Genomic DNA, 22,396 nt, shown 5'->3' on the forward strand with positions numbered 1-22,396 from the left:
CTGAAGATGCTTAAACAGACACACACACACACCCCCCAGCAAACAAACTGTTCTGTCTTGTTTATTTTATTTAGACTAGGGGTGAAATTAACCTGTCATCTTAAAGACTTGATCTTACAGAGCCTGGAATGTTTGAAAGTTTTTTTTAGTAACTTTGTGCTTTATAAGGTTGTTTGCCTCTTGCAGTAACAGACTTTGAATATGATGTTCAAGAAGTAGAATATGTGTTTAAAGTACTGATCTAACACATGAAGTCTCATTCGGCTTTGTTCAAATTCATGTTAATCTACCACCAGCTTTCCAAGTGACACACAATAGGATTACTGCTTTCTCCTTAATTCCACTGTAACTGTGTTGGGCTCATGTGCAGACTTGGTGATGGTTTTATATTTTGTTTAAGATTACCGGTTTCTAACATTGATGGACTGCAGTTAATCCCAGCTAGAAGCTCTTCTATTTTATAATGAATTTCAGGTTGGTTTGGGTCTATGTACAGATGTGTCAAAAAAAACCCAACATGAACACTGTTGAGAGACTGCAGCATCCTTCCAGTTTATGACCTTCGGGGTGACTGGCTGGTAGCTTGGTTGCGATCTGTGGAGCAGCTGCAGCCCTGCCCTGAGACTGTACCCATCTCACTGGATACGTGCATGATATCTGACAGATTTGCACGTTTCTCGTCATGAGTCATATGCTCCTGTTCCTGTGATATGATGCATATGCAAAGGTTGCATAAGAAGATACAGCAACAGGAAATACCTTCAAGAGATAGCTTTGAGATCTGAGATCTGGGTAACCTAAGTACTGTATCATATATCAATATTTATTTATACTTATCCATTTACATTGAAAGGTTTTTGGGAGAATTATGTACGCATTACACGTTAAGGCTATATAAAGAATAATGCCACCAAGAACAGAAAGGAGGTACAAATGGAGAATTATTAAAATATGCATATGGTGATCAGCTTTTTTGCTGTAGTAATAGCAGTAATTGCTTTACTCATTAGATTTTTTTTCTGCCAGTAGAGAAGTGACATGAATTAAGGGGTAAGATGACAAAAGTATAATTTAGACTATGTTTGACGAATCAGAACTATTTATTAAAATCCAAAGGAAACTGAAATGCAAAAAAAGCCCATAGAAATTAAACATAATTCAATGCGTGGTCTAGTCATAGATGTCAACAAGTGTTAGTTGAAGTAAATACTTTTGGGAAATAAAAGAATCTTAAGTTTACATTCCTCTTACTCAATGGATTCTAGTTAGTGTAAGTACATAAAATTAAAGGCACTGGTAGAGGTGATTTTTTTATACTACCTCCACTGAATGTTTCCAAAGACGGACTTTAGAGGACAAAGGCTGTCTCTTTTTTTCTTTCAGTATTAAGTATTATACAGTATTCAGTAACCATCTAATATTTTTATTTTACTTCATGATCATCATTTTGTGACTAATTAAATCTTTTGGATTTCTTTTAATGGTAGGGTTGGACCAAGTTTTACGAATTCTCTTTATCTGACCTCCGTGCTGGTTTTGACATTATTGATAGACTGTTTGAGGGTAAGTCACTTCTTAAGGAAAGATTTCTCATCTCTGTAGCATAACCCTTTGGAATGTGTATCATTTAAAATTTTTAGAATTTCAAAAACCAATTTTTATAAATTGATTACTTTGCATGATTGTTTTGTTTGGAATGGGGCCATCCTGCTTAAAGGCTGCTTTGAAGGTATTTAAATTTTGCACTTGAATCTTCATTGCAAGATTTTCATGTATGACTAGGTAGTTAGGTAACTACATCAGTATAGGAAGTAGCATGACCCTGAATCAGCTGTGCTTAGACTTCATCAGGCTTTTTTGGATGTAGATCCAGACACTGAGGATATGTCTGTATTAGTAAACTGAAAAGGACTGGACGCAGGCTCAAAACTATTCCATGATCAGCTTTATTTTTTCCCATACTTGGCTTATGCAGACTGGCATTCTTGTAGGCAGTGACGAGGCATGGTTTGTCTGATAGCAGAGCCTGGAGACTCCTTCCAGTAGGCAGCAGTAAGAGGTTATCTTATTTTAGGGCAAAAGAGAGTTTAGCTGTATGGGTGCAAGCCACCTTGTGCCTTGACCTTGGCTTCAAGCAGGACCTGTCCCTTTTTACCATTAGTAAAGATGTTGCATAAAGAGCTTTTGCTTTTTCTACAACACTCGGATAAGAGTGGAGATGCTGCAAGGCCCATCACCAGTACGCAAAGCTGGAAACACAGGATGAATTATAATTCCATTTTTGGGAGGTTGGGTAAACCAATAATTTCTTTCTGTCAAGAACTATTTTGCTCAGCTTCTTGATTTCAGAGGAATAAATAGGAAATACGGGAATGCCTGGAAGATAATGTCTTCCATTCCTTCACAGTGTGAGCTTCCCCGTATATGAATACATGAATTGAATATGAGTGGAATATGAATGGGGTGCTTAGGCCTAGGGTGTAGTGGTGCACTTGGCAGTGTTAGGTTAAAGGTGGTCTTTTCCAACATAAACGATTCTATGATTGTAGGAATTCTTCATATTGAAACTCACTGTTAGACAGAGTCCACGTCATTGTTCTGTTAGGTAGCCTAGTAATTTCTTAATATTAATTAATATGAAAAACGTAAATTTCTTTTAAAGCCTTTGCATTTTATATAATTTCAAAGTAAAGTTAGGCAGTGATATTTAGAGATAATTTATGATCATTGACTTAAATGAGATTTATGGATTATTAGTACTTCTGGAATTAGACCTTAGTTATTGCTTGAAACATATAGTGATGTAAAGAGGTTGAATCATTAACTATCAATGATAATAATTAATTTAATAATTAACTATTGCTGTGAAGATAACTTTTCTTGCTAAGGAATGATTGAAGTGTATGAAAATAGCACCAATAAACCCCCTTAAAGTAATTGCTGGTTCCTTTTTTCAAGGGACTTTAAGAAGTGCCTTTCTAATCAAGCTTTTACCTGCACATGAAAGCTACAGGGTATAACTAGATCATTGTCCCATGTAGTTATTTTGGACAACTGTGATGGAAGGGAGGGAAAATATGTTATTTTGAATTTGTGGGATATAGCTAAGCCAGAGTAATCTAATTGCAACATCAATCTGAGTAGGAAACTGATTAGTTTTATGGGCTATGTTGTGTGATTTATAATGAATTTAAAAGTAGCTATTCTAGACATCTTTGTGTTTGAAAGATGACGTTTCCAGTAATGCTATCTAGTTGAGCATGATCTGGTTTTGGTTCAATCAGTCAGATTGTACTGTGATACAAAATAGTGTATAAAATATTGAACATGGGAAATTATTTTTATTTATGACAAAGGAGCACATAATTAAAATTTTATTAGTATTGTTTCTGAAATGCATATAACCAATTGGTTTATCTACAATAAAATGCACTTCAAAACTTAAGTAATATTTCTAATAACTCATTTTGAAACACAGTAAGTGTTCATTTCATTAATGACAAATATTTACAAACTCATTGAAGTTTCTGCAACTCTTATTATTTGGTAATATAGAAGAAAAAGAATTATAAATTAATTATTTGGTGTGTTTGTGTTCTTTATTTCACTTAAGAACTGCAGTGACAAGAAGAAATGCTTATAATGCAATGCTATTCATTGATATAAAACTAATATGAATTAATTTTTAGGTTCCAAAGATTTTCAGTGGGAATTTGTGCATGGCTTGTTTGAAAATGCAATTTATGGAGGCCGTGTAGATAATTACTTTGATATGAGGGTTCTTCGGTCCTACTTGGAGCAGCTTTTCAATTCACAAGTCATTGGCAGTTTAAATGCTAGAAGCAAGAAGATGACTGTTTTCCCATGTTCGATCTCTTTGCCGAATTCCTGCAGTGTTATGGTAGGTATACATCTTCTATCACTTCAAGTAGAAACTAACATAAGTTATTTTCAAGAATTATTCTTGGAAATAATTCGTCAAAGAAAACCAGAGTTACAATCCAGAGGATGCCTCCATTTATTTTAGACTTACTTTGTGTGGAGCACTAATTCTTAAGTTGTCAGAACTGTTCTGCTAGTCTGTTGGGTCCGTCTCTTTTTTCATGATATCTGGTTGGACTGTAGTGCAGACCAGTATAACTATGAAGAACGGAGTAAAAGAAAGTGGGTCAATTTATGACAAAGAAGGATATCATTACATTTTTATATAACTCAGTATATTAACATAATAGCACTTTTGTACAGACTGCTAAACATTCTTAGAACTCTGGATGAAATAGGAAAATCTAAATATATCTCCTTATTTGCAAAATATGTCAGCATTCTGACATAATCTGCTAACATGCCATGGAGACTGTATGACATTTTATTTGGAGATAAATATGGATTCTGATTCTCCTTTAGTATTCCTTTCGTGTAAACAAGAGGGAATTCAACACAGTCTAAAGAACTGACCACTCTATCCTTTCACATGCTAGAGTTGCTATTACTAAGATTCATTTACATTTTAGTGTAGTACTCAGTACTGGACCTCCAGTATGAGTTGATGTAAATGGAATTATGCCAGTTAAAAGAAATAGTGGTCATTTGGCATTCTCTACCTTGATTCTGACTGTTTAGATTTGGGGTTTGTTTATTTCTTTACTTTAAATATGACGGTTATTTTCTATAGATGTGCTGACTTAGTATCGTAAAGAGGGAAGGAATAAACAAACCAGGCTGGTCTCTATTCTTGTGGATAGTATAGTCAAGTAGAGGAATCTTGCTTCTTGCCTGAACTGCATCTAATATCTCTCACTTCCTTATATGATTATTTATATGACAGTTTATACTTTTATGTCTTAAATATTTTTCTGCAAGTAGTTTTGATTAGTAGAACAGTAATAATAAAGTTAAATTTGTTTACTTAAGTTAATTGGAATAGTATCTCTTACTAAATATTGTTCCCGCAGCGTTTGGTGTTGAGGTGTGCTATGATTGTTATCTCTGAAGTGAGACTCGGTGTCAAAGTAACTCGTGCACACCTAGGACATCCTCCTGCAAGCGAAGGACAAAATGCACATGATATAAAGCACTAGGGTGCAGCCAGACTTTCAAATAGTAAATATTTTTGCCTTTAAAGCCACAATAAGAGAGGCATCCAGCACCTTTTTCTGTTTTGTACAAGAGCAGCATCACTAGCGACTATTACACTGTAACCACTATTGATACTATTCTGCATCTCCAGTGATCACGCAAACCTGTTTTTACCTAAATGATTTCACTTTTCTTTGAGTGATATCTTCATAGGTTTAAACAGAAGTGAGTGCGCTTCATTTTAGAAATATGTATTATGCTCTTATTATTCAAATTCCAAATACCAAAATCTTTTTTTTAATATTGTCATTAATCTTACTTTTAAATTTTGAACAGAATTATTGTAGCTACTTTTCAGAGACAGTCTTAGCATATTTTTCTTTTCAGTTGATAGCATCACTGTAATCAGAATTGCTTTTGCTCTTTTAGAGTGGAAACACTATATAAAAACGATCTTTTTTTATAAATAAAACTGAGGAATTTATAAATAAGATTCCCAAGATATGTCATGTGTTATATACTTATTTTAATGTTTGTGTTATGCAGTGCACTTAATGAAATCCTTTTCAGCATACACTGTTAATTTATAAGCTGAACAAAAGGTTCCTTCAGTTATGTTTATTCTTGGCTTCTAATGCAGGATTATCGTAATATTATTGAAAGCCTTCCAGAAGATGACAAACCTGACTTTTTTGGCCTGCCTGCTAATATTGCTCGTTCAGCACAACGTATGATCAGTTCCCAGGTAAAGTTACATTTTGCATTGACCTCTGAATATTTTCCATGTAAAGTATAAACTAAAGAACCCAACCACTGGTTCATAAATATCAATTTCCATAAGAAAGTCAGAGTAAATGGAGGAATTTTTTCAATAAGTTGGCTTTGATCTGTAGAATGTTTTTTATCTTTAGTTACAAAGATTCACATTTAGGACTTAAATAAACAAAAAATTATTGAGAAAGTTTACAATAATATAATTCAGTTCATGTTGAAGACAATCCATGTGTGTAAGTAGTTTCACTAGTTCTATTTATACTGTAAATCTAACTCCTGTCAGTGGGATAGTTCTTACAGCTGCTGTTCACTGCAAGTTAAGGTTTTAGCTTTGGTCACCAAATTCTAATACAATAGTTTGACAGGTAGAATATGGATAACGTTTTATGCGTTTTCTGAGAGACAAATTCTGAAGAATTCTCCCAGTAGTCAGCATTCTATCTTTACTATTAGAAATTAGAAAATTTGAAAAAAATGTTGTTCTCACTGGAGAATAACATATGACTACTTAGGCATGTCATAATGAAATTCTCAACATCATGAAAAGTAAGTGCCAGGGCTTTTGTACATTTTAGTTTAAAAATTAACTAATTTTAAATATTTTCATTATTGTTTTAGCTGTAAGATATGGCAGATAGCTCTGTCAAAGTCAAGATCTCTCAGGTATCATTTAATTGCAGTGTAGTCCAGATTTAAATATATGTTTAATATGTGAGAATGCAGTTATCTTACTGCTGGAATAATAGGCAATGATCAAAGATTTTTCACCTACGTGTTTGAGAGTTGTACGCAGAATCTTCAGCTTGAGTGAGTGACCTGGGTCACCCATCATGCTGGGTACTGTTCATAGCACAGCTGGTGCAGATACTCTTTTCACCTGTTGTGGAGCCAGAAAATACTGAGTATCTGTCTTGTTCTCCTCATAACTTCTATTTTGTCAGTCCAAGAAAGGAAAAGATGAAGTGATTTGAACTCTGGAGGTCTTCATCATCAGTACATTGCTTGTTTTGTTGAACAAAGCTTTTTGTTGCTAATATTTTATCATTTCCCTTAGGTTTCAATTCAGTTGACTAAAAATTGGTGTCTTGTATCATCTTGGCATACCCAGTGTATCTAAGACGTCTACTAGGAGCTGCCAAATATGACATAGGACCCAAGTGGGTACATTTACTTGTTGGTCTGCAACTGGAAGTCAGGAGCAAAAGCCAGTGTTTAGGCAACTTATTCCCACTGCTTGTGTACCCTGATCCAGTAGAGCATGGATCTGGAGGTCGTGTGTCCTATCTACCTATCCATAACATTTTCTTGGATAATATGCAGAGTCTGAAATGGCATTATGTGTAACAACTGAATTGAACCACTAAGGCCTAGAGTCTAGGGAGGACTTTGACTGAGAAGTGGCTGTACCTCAGCCTGAGTTGAAATTCGGTGATGCTCATAGGCGGGTGAAAGTCCACCTCTTGTTTGTTCAGGTTTGCTGAGAATTCTAATCCCTTTTAGCTCAAGTATGGAGCAAGTTTAGGACTGTGACGCAAAGCTTAAATTCTTTACTGCATATTTTTTTCATTGCTTTTTAGTTAAGTCTGGATGAGAGCACATGATTACTGTATAAATGCAGTTAAACAGTACAAATATTTAACTAGTGATTAGCATAGTTTATTTGACTGGTAAATTAATTGCATCAGATAACATGAAAGTTGATTGAATTGAGAATCGTATATTAGAGCTGTGAAGTGAACTGGTCTGTATATCAAGGCTTTAGTTTTCTGTGCAGTCCTAGCATGCTGTCTTATATAAGTACAAGTTATAGGGGAAAAAATTAATATAAGTTTATACATAATACCATATTGGAAGGGACCTCAAGGATCATCTGGTCCAACCTTTCTTGGCAAAATCAATTGGAAGTTCCCTATAATTGGAATTCCCTTTAATTTCAAGACTTAGAGTTAAATTTTTTGAAAAAGTATCGTATTGTTTGCTCACACTCACCTAAAAAGGGCTCCATGCAGAAGTTTCTTATTGGTGTAGGACCTTTGATCTGTTAAAAAAAATTACCTTTGAATATTGCATTTCTTGAATATCAAATACAGTACTGGTAAATTTGTTTAAATATATCTGTTCACTCAAATCCATAGTTGTATTGTAAAATTGTTTTATTATTAGCATATGAAACTATAAAGCTATATAAAGACAAATCAGTAGAATGAGGGTGCATAGGGTCATATACTGAGCTCAAGAACTCCTCTATTACAAAGCCATGTTTAAATGCTTTTGTTTCTGTCAGATACACTGTAGACTGATGATTATTTAATTTATTTCAGCTATGCTTATATAACTTGTTAAGAGCTGCAGTTGTTAAAAATGCTACTATTTGAAAATAAATCCTTAGTTAACCTCCATGAAATCAGAATAGATTCAGAGCTCCTGCGTGAAGGGAAAAAGGTAATGAACACATTTACATGCAGACTCACACTCTGCTGAACTGGTCTGTCGTAGCATTGATTATAATCTCTAAACTCTGGATTATAATATTGAAAATATGAAACTGCTGTAGTTACCATTCTGTGAGATACTTCTTTGTCACATGAGAGATTTCCCCATCCTTCCAATAATAGTTTGTGGTACTTCTTTAAGTCTTAGGCAGTTTACGTAACAGGAATGGGAGATTTTTTTAAAATTGTGTTTCTACCTAACTATGGATCCTATTCCCATTCCATTTCTGACAGTTTGGCAGATGTCTTAGATCCACAGGTGATCCCATGGTTCACAATCTGAAATGGAATGATTACCTTCTTACAGGAGTGTTTGTCATCACTCCATTACCAAGCTAAAGCAGAGAAAAGCTGAATGTGTAAGGTAGCAAGAAATAAGTTGCTACCAGCTCAGTTGCCATGTCACTAGCACCAGAAAGGTGAAATTTAATACTATGTTCACTACTTCGCTGATTCTGTGCTAAGTGTGTGGTATATTCTCTTGTAACTTATGTCTGCTATGCCATATAGTGTCTCATCTACTAGCCATTATAACTTCTCAGTCTGTATTTTTACTAACATCTTCTTCCTTGTGCAAAGATGCACAGAATTGTATTGTCTACACCACTGAACTCGGGATTAGGGGAAGTAGTTTTTTTTTAAAACATACATACTTTGAAGTTCCTTGTTTAAACCAACTGACAGCAATTTCAACTTTAGTCATATGTTTAGATTCAGAGATTTAAAATAATCATTCAGATATACATTGATTTTAAGTAAATTGTAATTAGCAATCTTTTATCAGTTCAAAATCTTTTAAAATAAGTATGAAAATAGGTAACACTATGATCTATTCTATTAACCGCAACGTTAAACTGATGTAATTGTATTGCAAGAAATCTGATATCATTTTATGACATCATTTTACTACACAAGGTGGAATACTTAGATAATAGAAATGTAGATTTTATATAGACTTTCTATGAATATTATTTATTTTTTCATGTATAGGAATGACAGTTTGTATTGCTGCAGCAACACGCTTGGCTGGAGCAGCAATTTGCTGCAGCACAGTGCAGCATTTTCCAGTCATGCAGAGATTTTCTTCTGTAACCTACTTCATTGCTAATATTTAGATAAACCTAAAACAGCACTAAAAAGAAACGGACTCTTTTCAGTAACCTTGCAAAAACTGATTATATTCACAGCTTTTCTTTTTTCCAGCAGAGAACTTCAGTTCTAATTTAAAAGCTGGATATTGCTAGCTGTATTATTTTAATATTGGTAATTACTAATTGAATGGTTAGAAATTATGTCTTACGATGTTCTGTAGTGTAATTCAGAATATTAATACTACATGCATTTTAGTAAGAGCCAGTTTATTTTTAAGAAAATATTTGACTTACATGAATGTGATCTTTTCAGCAACATGACTTACATTTTTTTTCTGGATTTTGTCCTTAATTGCTAGGTAAATTTTTAGAGGCTGGATTTCTAGAGTTCACTGTGGCCCTTTGGTTCTGCCTTACCCGCTGTTACAACAAGCCTTTGACACAACATCACTTACGTTAAATATGGTGATGAGTAATCTCACATCTCTTGCGATGTTGTCTCTGCAGAACAGTGCAGCTAAAATAGGAAAGAACTGAGCTGACAGTGCAGCTGCAGGACTCAGCATAGCTCATCCTCTCTGTTTTACACCAGGTAGAGATTTTCTGTACAGCTGCAGCTCAAGTTTCCTCATCCTCAGCAGGAGTTCTCACCACTCAGTTATGGTCATGCTCCTTTCTTATGATCTGATAAACGCTGTATTTCTGCCTGCATATTGGCCTGTATTCAGGTGGTTCAATCTCCCAATCTAACCTATAACCAGTGATTAGAGCAGTCAGAATATGTGGAGGTTTGCTTTAGGGTCCCTGTGGATGAGAAGGATCTTTGTGCAGTCACCTTCTTGCACGGTGGGCTTTTGGCTCCAGTGCGCTTGTCTCTTATTCTTGGGACCATATTTCTTTTCTCTTATGAATTCCTATGAACCAATATCATCCTGTATTATAATTTTTAATAGAACCATACATAAAGTGTCTTAGTCAAAATAACATTTATCATATGTGACAAGTAAAATTTTTACAGACTGAAATGGACAGTCCTGCATATGCATTTTTACACCTTGGAAAAGCAGTAAGAGCAATCTCATTCTGTGCAGGCTTTAGTATAGAATCATAGAATCATACAATAGTTTAGGTTGGAAGGGACCTTTAAAGGTCATCTAGTGATGATAAAGGTCGTCTAGCAGGGACATCTTCAACTAGATCAGGTTACTCAGAGCCCCATCCATCTGACCTTGAATGTTTCTGGGGATGGGGCATCTACCACCTCTCTGGACAACCTGTGGCAGTGTTTCACCACCTTCATTGGAAAAAACTTTTTCCTTATATCTAGTCTATATCTACCCTCTTTTAGTTTAAAACCATTACCCCTTGTCCTGTCGCTACAGCCTCTGCTATAAAGTTTGTCCCCAAATATTCCTGCAACTAATATGACTTACTCCCAGTAACCACCTTGGAAGATGCAATGAAAATGCAGAGCCATTGTTTTGTCTTCCTCCTTTCTTTGCACAGACTTAGTCATCACAGGCAGTCCTTAGAGACTGTAGCATTTAAAGCCCTCTGTTAGTGTTGTGTGATCCCATCAAATCCTGTCAAATGGCTATGTCTGTAAATGACTACAGCCTGTAACTAGTAGTTATGTATGGTCAGCCGACTGGTTAATCTAAACATTCTCCAATAATATAGCAAAGCATTTTGTGGAAAAAGCCATTCAGGAACTGGGAACTTATCCAAGACTCTTCAAATATGACTGCCAACGATAATCAATATGGCTAGTCTGCTTAATGATAATTTCTGTATAGAATACTGTGTATAATATTTTTAATAATATCTTGCATCAGAAACTCAGCATTCTTTTATACATACAGATTCATGATGCTTCACAGAGAATATTTATGAGACAGGTAGGTCTCAGTAAGTTTGAAGAATAGGTTGGTTTTGATATTTTCATGGGCAAATGAGCACACTCTCTCACACATATCATGCAGCGGTAAAGGACAGTTACAGTCTCTCTGTGTACTAGTGCAGCATTCTTCTGTGTCCAGCATCCCAGGAATGGCAAGTGGAAGGCAAGCCAGTGGACTTGCAGTTCACTTTTTAGGACCTCTTGGGGGTGATTGTGCATGCATAATTGAAACTTAATTTTTAAAGTTCCTGGAGGACTGTCTCCCACGGGAGGGACCCCACGCTGGAGCAGGGGAAGAGTTTGAGAAGTCCTCCCCCTGAGGAGCAGCAGCGACAACGTGTGATGAACTGACCACAACCCTCATTCCCCACCCCCCTGCGCTGCTTGGGGGGAGAAGGTAGAGAAAATCATGAGTGAAGTTGAACCCAAGAAGAAGTGATGGGTGAGGGAAAGGTGTTTTAAGATTTGGTTTTCTTTCTCATTATCCTACTCTGATTTGATTGGTAGTAAATTAAATTAATTTCCCCAAGTCAATTCTGGTTTCATGGTTTGTCCATGACGGTAATTGCCAAGTGATCTCCCTGTCCTTACCTCGACCAATAAGCCTTTCTTAATATTTTTCTCCCCCCTATTCTACTGAGGAGCGGAGTGATAGAGTGGCTTTGGTGGGCACCTGGCAGCCAGACAAGGTCAAGCCACCACATCTTCAAAGTGCTTAAGGACATCAAAAATGTAAAATAATCCTTCGAGCTTCAGATTGTTGAAGAGTCCACTGACTTAGCTTCTTACAAGTTTTTCAATGAAATACTATAAGATTATTTAATTGTAGATTTTATATACCAATTAAAAATGTTGAGCTGTGAATACTTATAACTTCAAATATGTGAGTTCCAATTCACTTCAACTGAAGTTTCTGGGAGTATTTCACCTCCTATATTTTGTCCTTTGTAATTTTATTAGCTTTTGAACCAGGTCAGTGATACTCTGCAGTTCTGATTGTTCAGAATTTGCAACAAAATTACTTGCTTTAAGAACCTGTTTCAGACAAATTTTATAGTCTCAAATATAATCCACATCTGAGTAGTATTTTCTGTAGCAGGGTAGAGGATATAAGGTGATTTAATTTTCCCTGATACGTTTCTGTCAGACGCAGCTTGTCTTTACCTGTTTTGTCTCAGAGTGAGTGATGGGAATCACTTTCACTTCTCCTAGTTAGCAACTCCATTATTTTTATTATCTGAAAGTAATTGCAGAAGAATGGTTCCTTGAGGTACTCCTTTTTCATTTAATCCTAGATATTTATCTCAGCTCATTTGATAGGAATTGATTTAGCTTTTCTGTCCCATCTAACTAATCTCAAAGTGTCTTCATGGAATCTATCGGTATTCATGAAAGCACCATAAAGAGTCGAACAATTCCTGTAACTTTAATGTGCTGCTTTGTGTTGTTAACAACAGAACTGACTTGCTGTTTGACATATATAAAGGAATGCCTTTCCCATCATGTTATACTCTAGGTGCTTTTTTCTGACCTTCTGTCCCTCCATTTCTCTTTGGACTTTGTTCATCATGCCTGACAAATCTAGTTTAAAGCCCTGCTTGCTAGTAGCAAGCCTGTTGGCAGATACTCTTGTTACACTTTGTCATATGGATTCTAGCTATCAATCTCTCTCAAACAAGGTGTCACAGCCATAAGAGCCAAAGTCATGCTTGCAACATCCCAGTTCTGCAACCAAGTATTGTGACCTGGTTGCATGGTCACATGCATCCACTAGCAGAATTGGGGAGAACACTGCCTGGGCCCCCATGTCCATGGTCACCTGCCACTTCCTCTGAATGGCACTGGTTCTGATCCATAAGTCAGGCTCAGGTAGCCCAAATGCCTCCCAGATAGAACTTTTTCCTCCTCACCTGTTTCTACTCATTTTGGAATAGCACAGATGCAGGTGGAGGAGTTCAAAAAAAAAGAAGCCCCAGTGTAATTCATCTCATCTAACTTGAATTGTGAATATTAGCCACCTCATCTTAACTAGTTACCCGTTTTTTTTGTTACTAGAGAAAGATAAGCAGCTACAGGGAATAATTTGTGCCATTCTTCGATAGGCATCTAAAATAAAGGGATGAATCACCTTTTGGTATTAAAAGGTCTTCTGTGACTGAAAGGTAACTCTTAATTTGAGTTAAAATTTTATAAGCTAGGAGGTCTCTCATGAATTTTATTCAAGCTTTTAAGATATAATTCCCATGAAAAATTTCTTGATGCAGTTCTTTCTTTGACATAGTATAAAGCTTGCGTGTTTTATTTCTCATACTCAGTAAAAATCTCATCTTGCAGATCACTGCTGTAAATATTAACTTGGATGTGTACAGGTCTAGAATACACATTGCTATAGAGTGTTTGAAAGTGTGTAGAAATTATTTGTGTCTGTATTCAAACTTATTTTCATGTATTCATACTGTGACATTCCATACTTGTCATGAACGGAAGCTGAATCGTTTGAAAATTTAAGAGTTTGTTCTGTCAGAAACTCAACATGCAGAAATAATATTCACACATTACATCAGGATGACTGAAGGAAATTATGGTAGCTGGACAAAGTCAGGTTTACAAAACCAAGCAAAAAGCATGTTGCCTAACTCCATACTCCACAGAAATTACACTAGTACAGAAATCTTACATTGAATGCATTCTTTTTGTACATGTGATTGCTTAAAGAGAAACAACAATTTCTTTAATGAAATCCATTAGAAGTCAAAAGGAATAGCTCATCATACCTTAGTGCAGCTGCTAAATATAGTACTCATTTAAAATAATTACTGTTGCTCATCTGCCCGTGCTTGAAACTTAGAAATTTTGTAGAAGAACCTAATTATCTTTTTTTGTAGTTATTTTTTATTTTGTGATGAATACTTGTTGAGTTAAAATTAATAGTAAACTAATAATGGAAAACAGTCTAGGGCAATCTAGTGAGGTAAACAAGTAAGAACCAGGGTCGCAAAACATGAAGTGAATCTTGCCTCATTAACTGTAATTGCAATGATCTCATTGACTTCAGTAAAACAGCATTTTATCCTTAGACAGCAATTTTTTTTTAACTCAGTTGCTGTCCTGCTCTTGTTTTCAGCAAGTCACTGTCTGATTCTGTACCTCTTCCAACCATTCCTTGCATATCTTGTTTACTTAGATTAAAGCTGCTGTCTGTCTTCCTAAAGCTGCTCGGATGTATGGTTGTAGTACAGTTCCAGTGCTGGTTTTACCTTGTTAATGACGGCAGGAGGGACAGCATGTGTAGGAGAGGGTATACAGGGATAGCTGGAACTCTCAGGTTGCTGGATCATGCTTGAGAGTACACACCAAGTCTCCACTGATGTTATTACTCAAGTCAGCTGAAGTAAAATTAGGGTGACTGTGTCCGCCCCATATTACAGTCATATATCTGACTGCAGTGTTTCTACTGTATATAGAATAGTGGGGCTGTGGTTTGTAGTTTTCCAAGGTGCAATTGTAATATAATGATATCTGTAGTTTCTTATGTGTTTGTCAACAGCCTCTATTTTCTCTTTCAAAATCTAGCTCAAGAGGATGCTGAGCACTGGTACCTAATTTTATATCTACTGCTCATCCATAATTCTAATCATGTCACATAGAGTAATATGGGTATAATTATTGAAAATAATGCAATCAGAATTATTCTTGAACTTGTTATGTTATTGCTATAGATGTCAGGATGAACATAAATCTATTTTCTTAAAATAATTTAGCATTTATATAACCCTTGTATCAGCTTTGCAGAGTATATAATTACTGACATTTATTAAATGCATCCCACATCACAAATACATGACTAATAGGCTCTAGCAGAAACTGATGAGTAATGCCAAACTGGCTTTGTTATTACCCTGCAATTGAGCGATCTGAGTACTTAACAAGAATTTTTATAATATGGGGAGTATTTTGTATATAACTGTGGTGCTGCATGCAAGAAATGTGCTGTGCCACATCATGGAGTAGCAGCCGCAGTACTGTGCTCTAACAGAAAACACAGTTCTTTACCATTGCAGTGAATCAATGCAGTGCTTCACGCAGCTTTATCAATTCCCAGAGGATTTATGCTATGTATATGAGAATATATTGGTGCTTGGCATTTGAGAAATTTGTTCTCTTCTCAGAACAGGCTGCAATTTTCTGGTTTTCTTTATTTTTGTCAGGGTGTGTAATTAGCTAAGGTCAACCACCTCTACATAAAACCCATAGTTGTTCTTTGGGAGAAGGTGCAACTTGGATATTGGTTGGGTCAGTAGTGGGCTTCTGCTGTCCATCTGCAGCATCCTGCTGATTTTCTTTCCTTCTCCACTGAATCTCTGCTCTACAGAGGATCTTCCTGGCGTCAAAGGTATATGATCCTCTTCTGTATAAAGGAAGATAGAGGTGGTGTTAATGTCTTTCCTGCATTTGCTTTGTATTTTCATTAAGAAGGCATGTCTATATTGAGTCCGGTCCTACTTCACATCCTTATTGAGTGAATGTGCAGCTTTGAGGTGGCCTTGAGGACACCACAAACAAGCGAGTCTGGACCTTCACGGTTTCTTTCTTGTCCACATGCAGTATGAATGATTTGGTTATGAATGCCATTGAAGCACCTTTGTCTTAACAACTTCCATGGACTCTGTTCTTGCAGAGAGGGTACGGGACACAGAGAGACTGGGAGTCCAAGAGGTTTCATTGGCAGCTCAGTCTTAGGCTCCTTTCACAGCCATGTGGGTAACTGCAGCCAAGCCATAAGGAGCACTATGGAAGCATGCAGTTGTGTCAGAAGGCATATCAAACTGAAAGCCATTCCTTCTCTTGACACAATGAAGACATAGTTGCATTGCACCGAGTTACTACTTTCCCAATATTTACCGAAGTGACTATGTTATAACTTCGTATTTTAGTTTGAGCTGTAAAGTCTTATAAAAACAGAAATATCTCCTTGAACAGCTGCGTAAAGGGATATATTGTTTCATTCAGAGAAATAAAACAGAGAAATGGTTTCTGTGCTAAGACTACTACATCCTTTTAAAACTGGTAGATGGCAGTAGAGTCTCTGCTTTGATGTTTTCTATAGATTTACTGAAAGGAGTTTGTTAGCCTTTTGTACAAAAATAAAAATCCTTTTATCTGTTCCTTAGTCATGAAAAAAATAGCAGTTATCTGACTAGCAAATCTGCTCTGTTTTGTAATCTTAGAACAGTAATCATATTTAGTTCAGAAATGATTGATCCTAGATTTTTTGTTTTTTAATTCAGTGACATAGAATTTCACAATATATTTTTGACTGTTATTTTCCTCGTTTTCAAATTGTAATGCTGTGTGTAAAATTTGATTTTGTTGTATGATTTGTAAGATAGATTGTTTATGAAATAAATACAAGACTTAGATATAAGCCTGTGTTTATTATGTACTGTATTTGTGAAGTGGCAGTTTTTTGCAGTAGCTGTGAATTACGGAAAGCAAGACTTTTTCCTCATCTTGTGCACGAGTAAAGAACAGAAATAGATTTTGTGTTCCCAGAAATATGGTTTTATCTAAGTTCCAGGAAAGGAAAAGTTAAAATCTTGACATTTCCCCTTTTTTATTTTTCCATGAATTTTTATTTTAATTTTCAGGTCAAACATAACTTTCTATTAGTTCTATATGAAGCCACATGGGATCATTCATTGTCTTTATCACTTTCCATTCTGTTTATTATCTCTCTATCTCTCTTAATTTCTCTAAATGTGTGGGGTTTTTACTATAATGTGTTGGTCAATACTATAGCAGCATATATCCACAGAAACCCATAAAGTATGCAATAGATTAAAAAGCTGAGATGCACAATTAATTTAATAACTAGGTAAATAAGTATTGACATTTTAAATTTGACTACCCCACCTTTATTCATATATGCAATTTATATCTTTCTCTGCTGACAATGCAAAAAAAACAACAGTGTATGAATTTTCCACTAACAATGAAGAAAATACTCAGTAGCAGTTCCTGTATGCGGTTCATAGTTATTAGATGCACTGTTCACAAATAAATTACTCTGCTGATTTTTTTTGTCTAAATGTTGTTCTGATTAGTTGACCTTACTTAAAACAGGCAGCTTCTACAAAGACCCATGGTTCTGAATAATCTTCTCACCCCTCTTTAAAGAGACCATTATTGGTGATTGCTTTTATATTTTGATTACCTTTCTTTCCATTTCTGCCATATTTTCAGCAATGGCACTGTTTTCCTGCTTTACGGTAGTTTTTTTCACTCTTAGCGTTATTCAGAATATTTAGATGTGTGTTTGGACTGGGTGAGTACAACATAGAAGAGCTTTTAGTGTATAATATATTAAAAGAATATGTTGCCATAACAAAGGGGAGCATTTAAAGGTTACATATTGTAAGAGTACTCTTCTTTTGAGTACCCTCTATTATACAGCTATGATTAGATTTTCAGTTTCCTTAGTATTATAAGTACATACATTGGTACCTTTCCAAACTAGAGTGCAAAGGATTACGATTCACCAGACCTAGATGTCTGCATCTGTGCTAGTCACATCTAGTCTCTCTTTGTGGTCATACAAATATTGTGCTTAAGGCATGATTAGTCTCATCCTCAAGTAAATATCTGAAGTTGATTATAAGTTGACCTGATGGTAACATATGTACTGCGCAGTGAGAGGAGCCCGAGTTCTCCTTGAGTTTTGAAGTTAGGTTTCCAGGAAATGAAAATCCTCGTTCTAATTTCCACAACATAGACCCGTCTATCTGAGGTACCTATGTAAGGAACCTACTTTTCCTATGTACTCAATAGGTGGGCCTTCCAAATGACCGAATTAGCCCACTTAAGATCCATTGATTACGTAGGGAGGCTAAGGTGGTAATCTGTGTAATTTAAGTAAGTTTTAAGTAGCTTTAAGTAAGTGCTGAAGGGTAGGTGGGGTGAATTTGTGCTTGTCTGTTTTAAGTTTGATTTAAGTGAATACATACAGTGCTCTCACTCAACCCAAGAGTTATTTTGTCTCCTTAAATACAGATTCCTAATCATATTCCCTTTTCCAGCTGAATCAAGGTCGTCTTCTGGGTTCTCATCCAGCCCGTGTGCTCATTCCTGTCCCAACACCTTACAGAGCCATTTTTGTCTTTTATATGGCCCCCAGAAATGTATTCCTGATACTCGTCTTTCCTCTAAATCCAGTTCCCTTTCCAGCTCCAGACTTGTTTCTCTTGCCTGGAGGAGAAAACAGTTCCCATGGAGTGACTGCAAACATATCACATGATCTGTGAGAGTTTTGTCATACACCTGGTAATTCTAATAGGGAAATATATCCCACTCATGGTTTTATTGAGGTCGTTCCCGATCTTAACACATTCTTTGTCCCAGTCCATGCATTTTACTCTCTTGTTTTTACGGGACATAAACTGAAACAAGAAAGTTCCAGATTGGATACTAGGGGAAACCTTTTCATCGCCAGGACAGTAAAGCAGTGGAACAGGTCATCCAGAGAGGTTGTGCAGTCTCTATACTTGGGATTTTTCAAGGCCAGGCTAGATAAGTGTATCTTATCAGGGCCTGAGCAACCTGGTCTGATCTGAGAGTTTACCGTCCTTCAAGCAGGAGGTTACACTAGAGACCTCCTGAGGTCCATCCAAACCTGAATTCTGTGATCCTATAAAAATATCAGTTCCCTTTTCATTCATTAACTGATTTGAGAGTACTGAGTAAACCTTTTCTCAGGCTTTAGCTGATTTGCAGTGGCATAGACTGGTCAGCACCGTAAGAAACGTCATTGTGATTTGTGAAAATAAAATACTTATGCCATTCAATTTCTAAAATCAAACTTGTCATCATACTTAAGCAGTAATATGAGTAACTATTTTACAATATCTAATTCTTTCCTAAATTTGGACAGGTTTTGTGGATGTAGAAAATGGTACAAAAAAGATGTCCATCAAATTCACTGTCCCTTAGGAAAAGCTTGGGATGCTGAAGCAATTCAAAGTTGAGGTCAGCCTCATCTCATGTATTTTGACATGACTAAAATGTGTTTTCTTTTGTTTCTTGAAGGTGAATGACTGTTGTAGGCTAAAATTTTCAGAAGGTATTCAGGCTGAAAGAGCCACCAATACACAAAGTTTCAGCCCAACACATTAACTGTAAAAAATTACACTCAGTTGAAAACAGTGTGCTGTTGTGGAAACTTTAATAGTAATTTATGCAACCATCATATCTGTTATACTTGAGAGAAGACATGGGATGAACAGGAAGGAGTTAAAGGATTTCCATGAACATTTGATAAAGGTCATAGTATGTTACAGTACTCTAGAACACTGAGAGTTAAAACTTGATTTCTTTTGATTTAGTACTTCTAAGTGCTTAACTTTTGGTAGTCACATCCCAATATCTTTGAGCTCCTTTGATAAAAGATACAAAGCAGAAACAGATACAGGTGCACTGAAGAACAAAGATTGAAATAATGGATAGGTAGTGTATTTCCTATTTTAATTATATTTACAAATTCTATAATTAGATAATTAGAAATAAACAGCTAACCCTATACACTAGAGTTAGAAAATACTCAATTACTTGATCTTGCAGTCACGACTTCTCAAATTCAATTCAAATATATGGAGCTAAGTGTTTATACCTGTGAAGGCACTTAAAAAAAGATTAAAATACTTAATATTTTCAATTTCACATATTCACAAAGCAATCATACAAAATTTTTGCAGCTTTGTAGTATAAATATGCAAGTTTATGTGAAGTACTGCATACTGAATTACCAGTTAAAGTATATTTGATATAAATGTTTTATTTCTTTGCAAATGATGGCAGGCAACTATCCAAACGCAAATTGTAAGAGCCAGAACTATAGCTAAAAGAATGGCTTCTAGAAGGCACAAATGTGTGTTTATTATCTCTATTACTTGTCAGAACGTTTGCATGTGTGAAGAGTGAAAAGGAGGAAGAATAACAGGAATGATAAAGATACAACGATCAAAACATTAATGAGAGAAAATAGTTTTTTGATAAATTAAACAAGAATCTTTTCTGCTATACACAATGGCTGGAGCACACAAAGAATTGTTGAAGTTTAAAATTCAGTTATGAGAATGAGAGCATAAAGTGGTATTTTCCATAACAGAAGCTAAACTGAGCAGTGGCTCGTATTTTCTTTTCCTCCCTTTAGCTACCAGAATACTTGCAGAAGCCCTTCTTGTAGGCATTCACACCCATTGCTGGTTTCAAACCCAGCTGAGATTTGGCTTTCCTCACTCCATCCTAACGCAATTGAGCAATGTCTCAATATCCCTGCTGGGTAGTCCATCCCTGCTCCCATCTTCTCTGGATTATCTTTTTACATTTGAGATCACTAGCTTCCTCTTCATCCATATCGATCTTCTGCAGTGCTTGCTCTTTGGCTTGGTTATCATGCTTGCTTCCCGCACATCAGAAAGGATTGTTCTTGTGCTTTGAAGAATTTGTTCTTGAGGATTAACCAACGCTCCCAATCCCCTTTGCCCTCCAGGACAGTTGCCCATTGGATCCTGCCAAGAAGATCCCTAAGCTAAAATCTTCTCTTCTGGGGTCCAGAGTTCTTATTCTACTACTTGCCTTGCTCTCTTCTCTTAGGATTTTAAACCCCCCAAACTCATGGTGCAGCCAAGGCTACCCTCGACCTTCCCATCTTCTACCAGTTTCTATCACTGTTTACTAGCAACAGATTCAGTGGAGCATCTCCCCTATGGGCTCTAAAGAAATTGTTTTCAACGAATTCTAGAAATCTGCATTTCTTGCACGCTGTCATACTGCCCTCATGGCAGATACTGAGTTGGTCGAAGTCTCCCCTGAGAATGAAGGCCTGTGATTGCTGGGCTCCTTCAAGCTGTCAGAAGGCTTCCTCTGCTTTCTCGATCGAGGAGTCTGTAGCACACACCTACTAAAGCACCACCTGTGTTGGCTTGTCCTCCGATCTCTGCCTGTAAGCTCTCAGCTGGCTCGTAGCCTGTTCCTAGGCAAAGCTCAGTTCACTCCAGCTACTCCTTTGCCTTGACTGCAACTTCTCCTTGCCTTCCTTTCTGGCAGTTTACTTCAGATGAGACAAAAGTAAGGTTTTAGTACTATAAGATGCTTCATCCAGATATTCATTAGGTATGCATGGAGTTCCTCTTGGCAAACCAAGTTGCAGCGTCATGACTGAAGTACTTTATTATAATAGACTATGACTTTCATCAACTAATAATGTTTTTTAGGACTTGGAATTAATTTTGCGTTTAATTCCTTAAATATAATGGAGAAATAAAAATCCTTTTCATCATTTCTGAGATCTGGAACCACAGAGCATGCATAATTCTATAGGACAACAGATCGTATTGTCATTTCTGAGGAAATAAAAAAAGATTTTTTTCAGAAATAACATTATATTAATAAGTGAGCTTTTCGTGAAAAAGAATACTATTTTAGCTTAATTAAAAGTATTTTTAAGCTTGTTTTTCTAAATATAGGTTTACATGTTATACAGGTGGATTTTATATATGTATATGTATTTTTTGTTTTATGTCTTGTAAGACATTAATATAAGAATAAAATTATAGCAAATGTTATAGAAGTTAAAATAATGGTTCAGCGTACTATGATCTTGCAGTGCTTCATAGTCGCTATCAAAGCAGATAAATAAGAAGCTCTCTTTGCTTCATCAAAAGAAAATGAAAAACAAAAGAAAACACTACATCAATGCACATCTTTCAAGAACAGAAAATAAGTCAATACCCAGTAGATACAACTTGACTTCCTACCTCATTCTGTCTAACAATTAAATAGTCCAGTCCTTCTGAACGATTAATAATTTTTTATTATCAAGTTTAATTCTTTGAAGTCAAACAAAAGAGGAGAGAATTTGTAGGTTGTTCCCTTAAGAAGTCTTGCAAAAAATGCACTGTGAAAAATAACTAAAATTTAGCGAAAATACCTGAAAATACCAGGGGTTTTATATGCAGGACAGACTGCAACATCACTGAAGAATTTCAATTTCAGTATTCTTTCTTTAT

At 35.9% G+C, this 22,396-nt stretch overlaps 1 protein-coding gene across 3 annotated transcripts in view; it reads left to right on the top strand.

Annotated features, from left to right (window-relative positions):
• The window catches only part of DYNC2H1 (dynein cytoplasmic 2 heavy chain 1), a 178,041-nt gene that overhangs the window by 108,464 nt on the left and 47,181 nt on the right, over positions 1–22,396 (top strand). For all 3 annotated transcript variants that reach the window (XM_063330001.1, XM_063330007.1, XM_063330017.1), the window contains exons 80-82: positions 1,488–1,563; positions 3,690–3,901; positions 5,717–5,821. In XM_063330001.1, the coding sequence (XP_063186071.1) occupies positions 1,488–1,563; positions 3,690–3,901; positions 5,717–5,821 (393 nt within the window). The remainder of the gene's footprint in view (positions 1–1,487; positions 1,564–3,689; positions 3,902–5,716; positions 5,822–22,396) is intronic.

The sequence above is a fragment of the Chroicocephalus ridibundus genome, chromosome 1 (genome assembly GCF_963924245.1).
Source record: "Chroicocephalus ridibundus chromosome 1, bChrRid1.1, whole genome shotgun sequence".
In the NCBI taxonomy this organism is placed as follows: domain Eukaryota; kingdom Metazoa; phylum Chordata; class Aves; order Charadriiformes; family Laridae; genus Chroicocephalus; species Chroicocephalus ridibundus.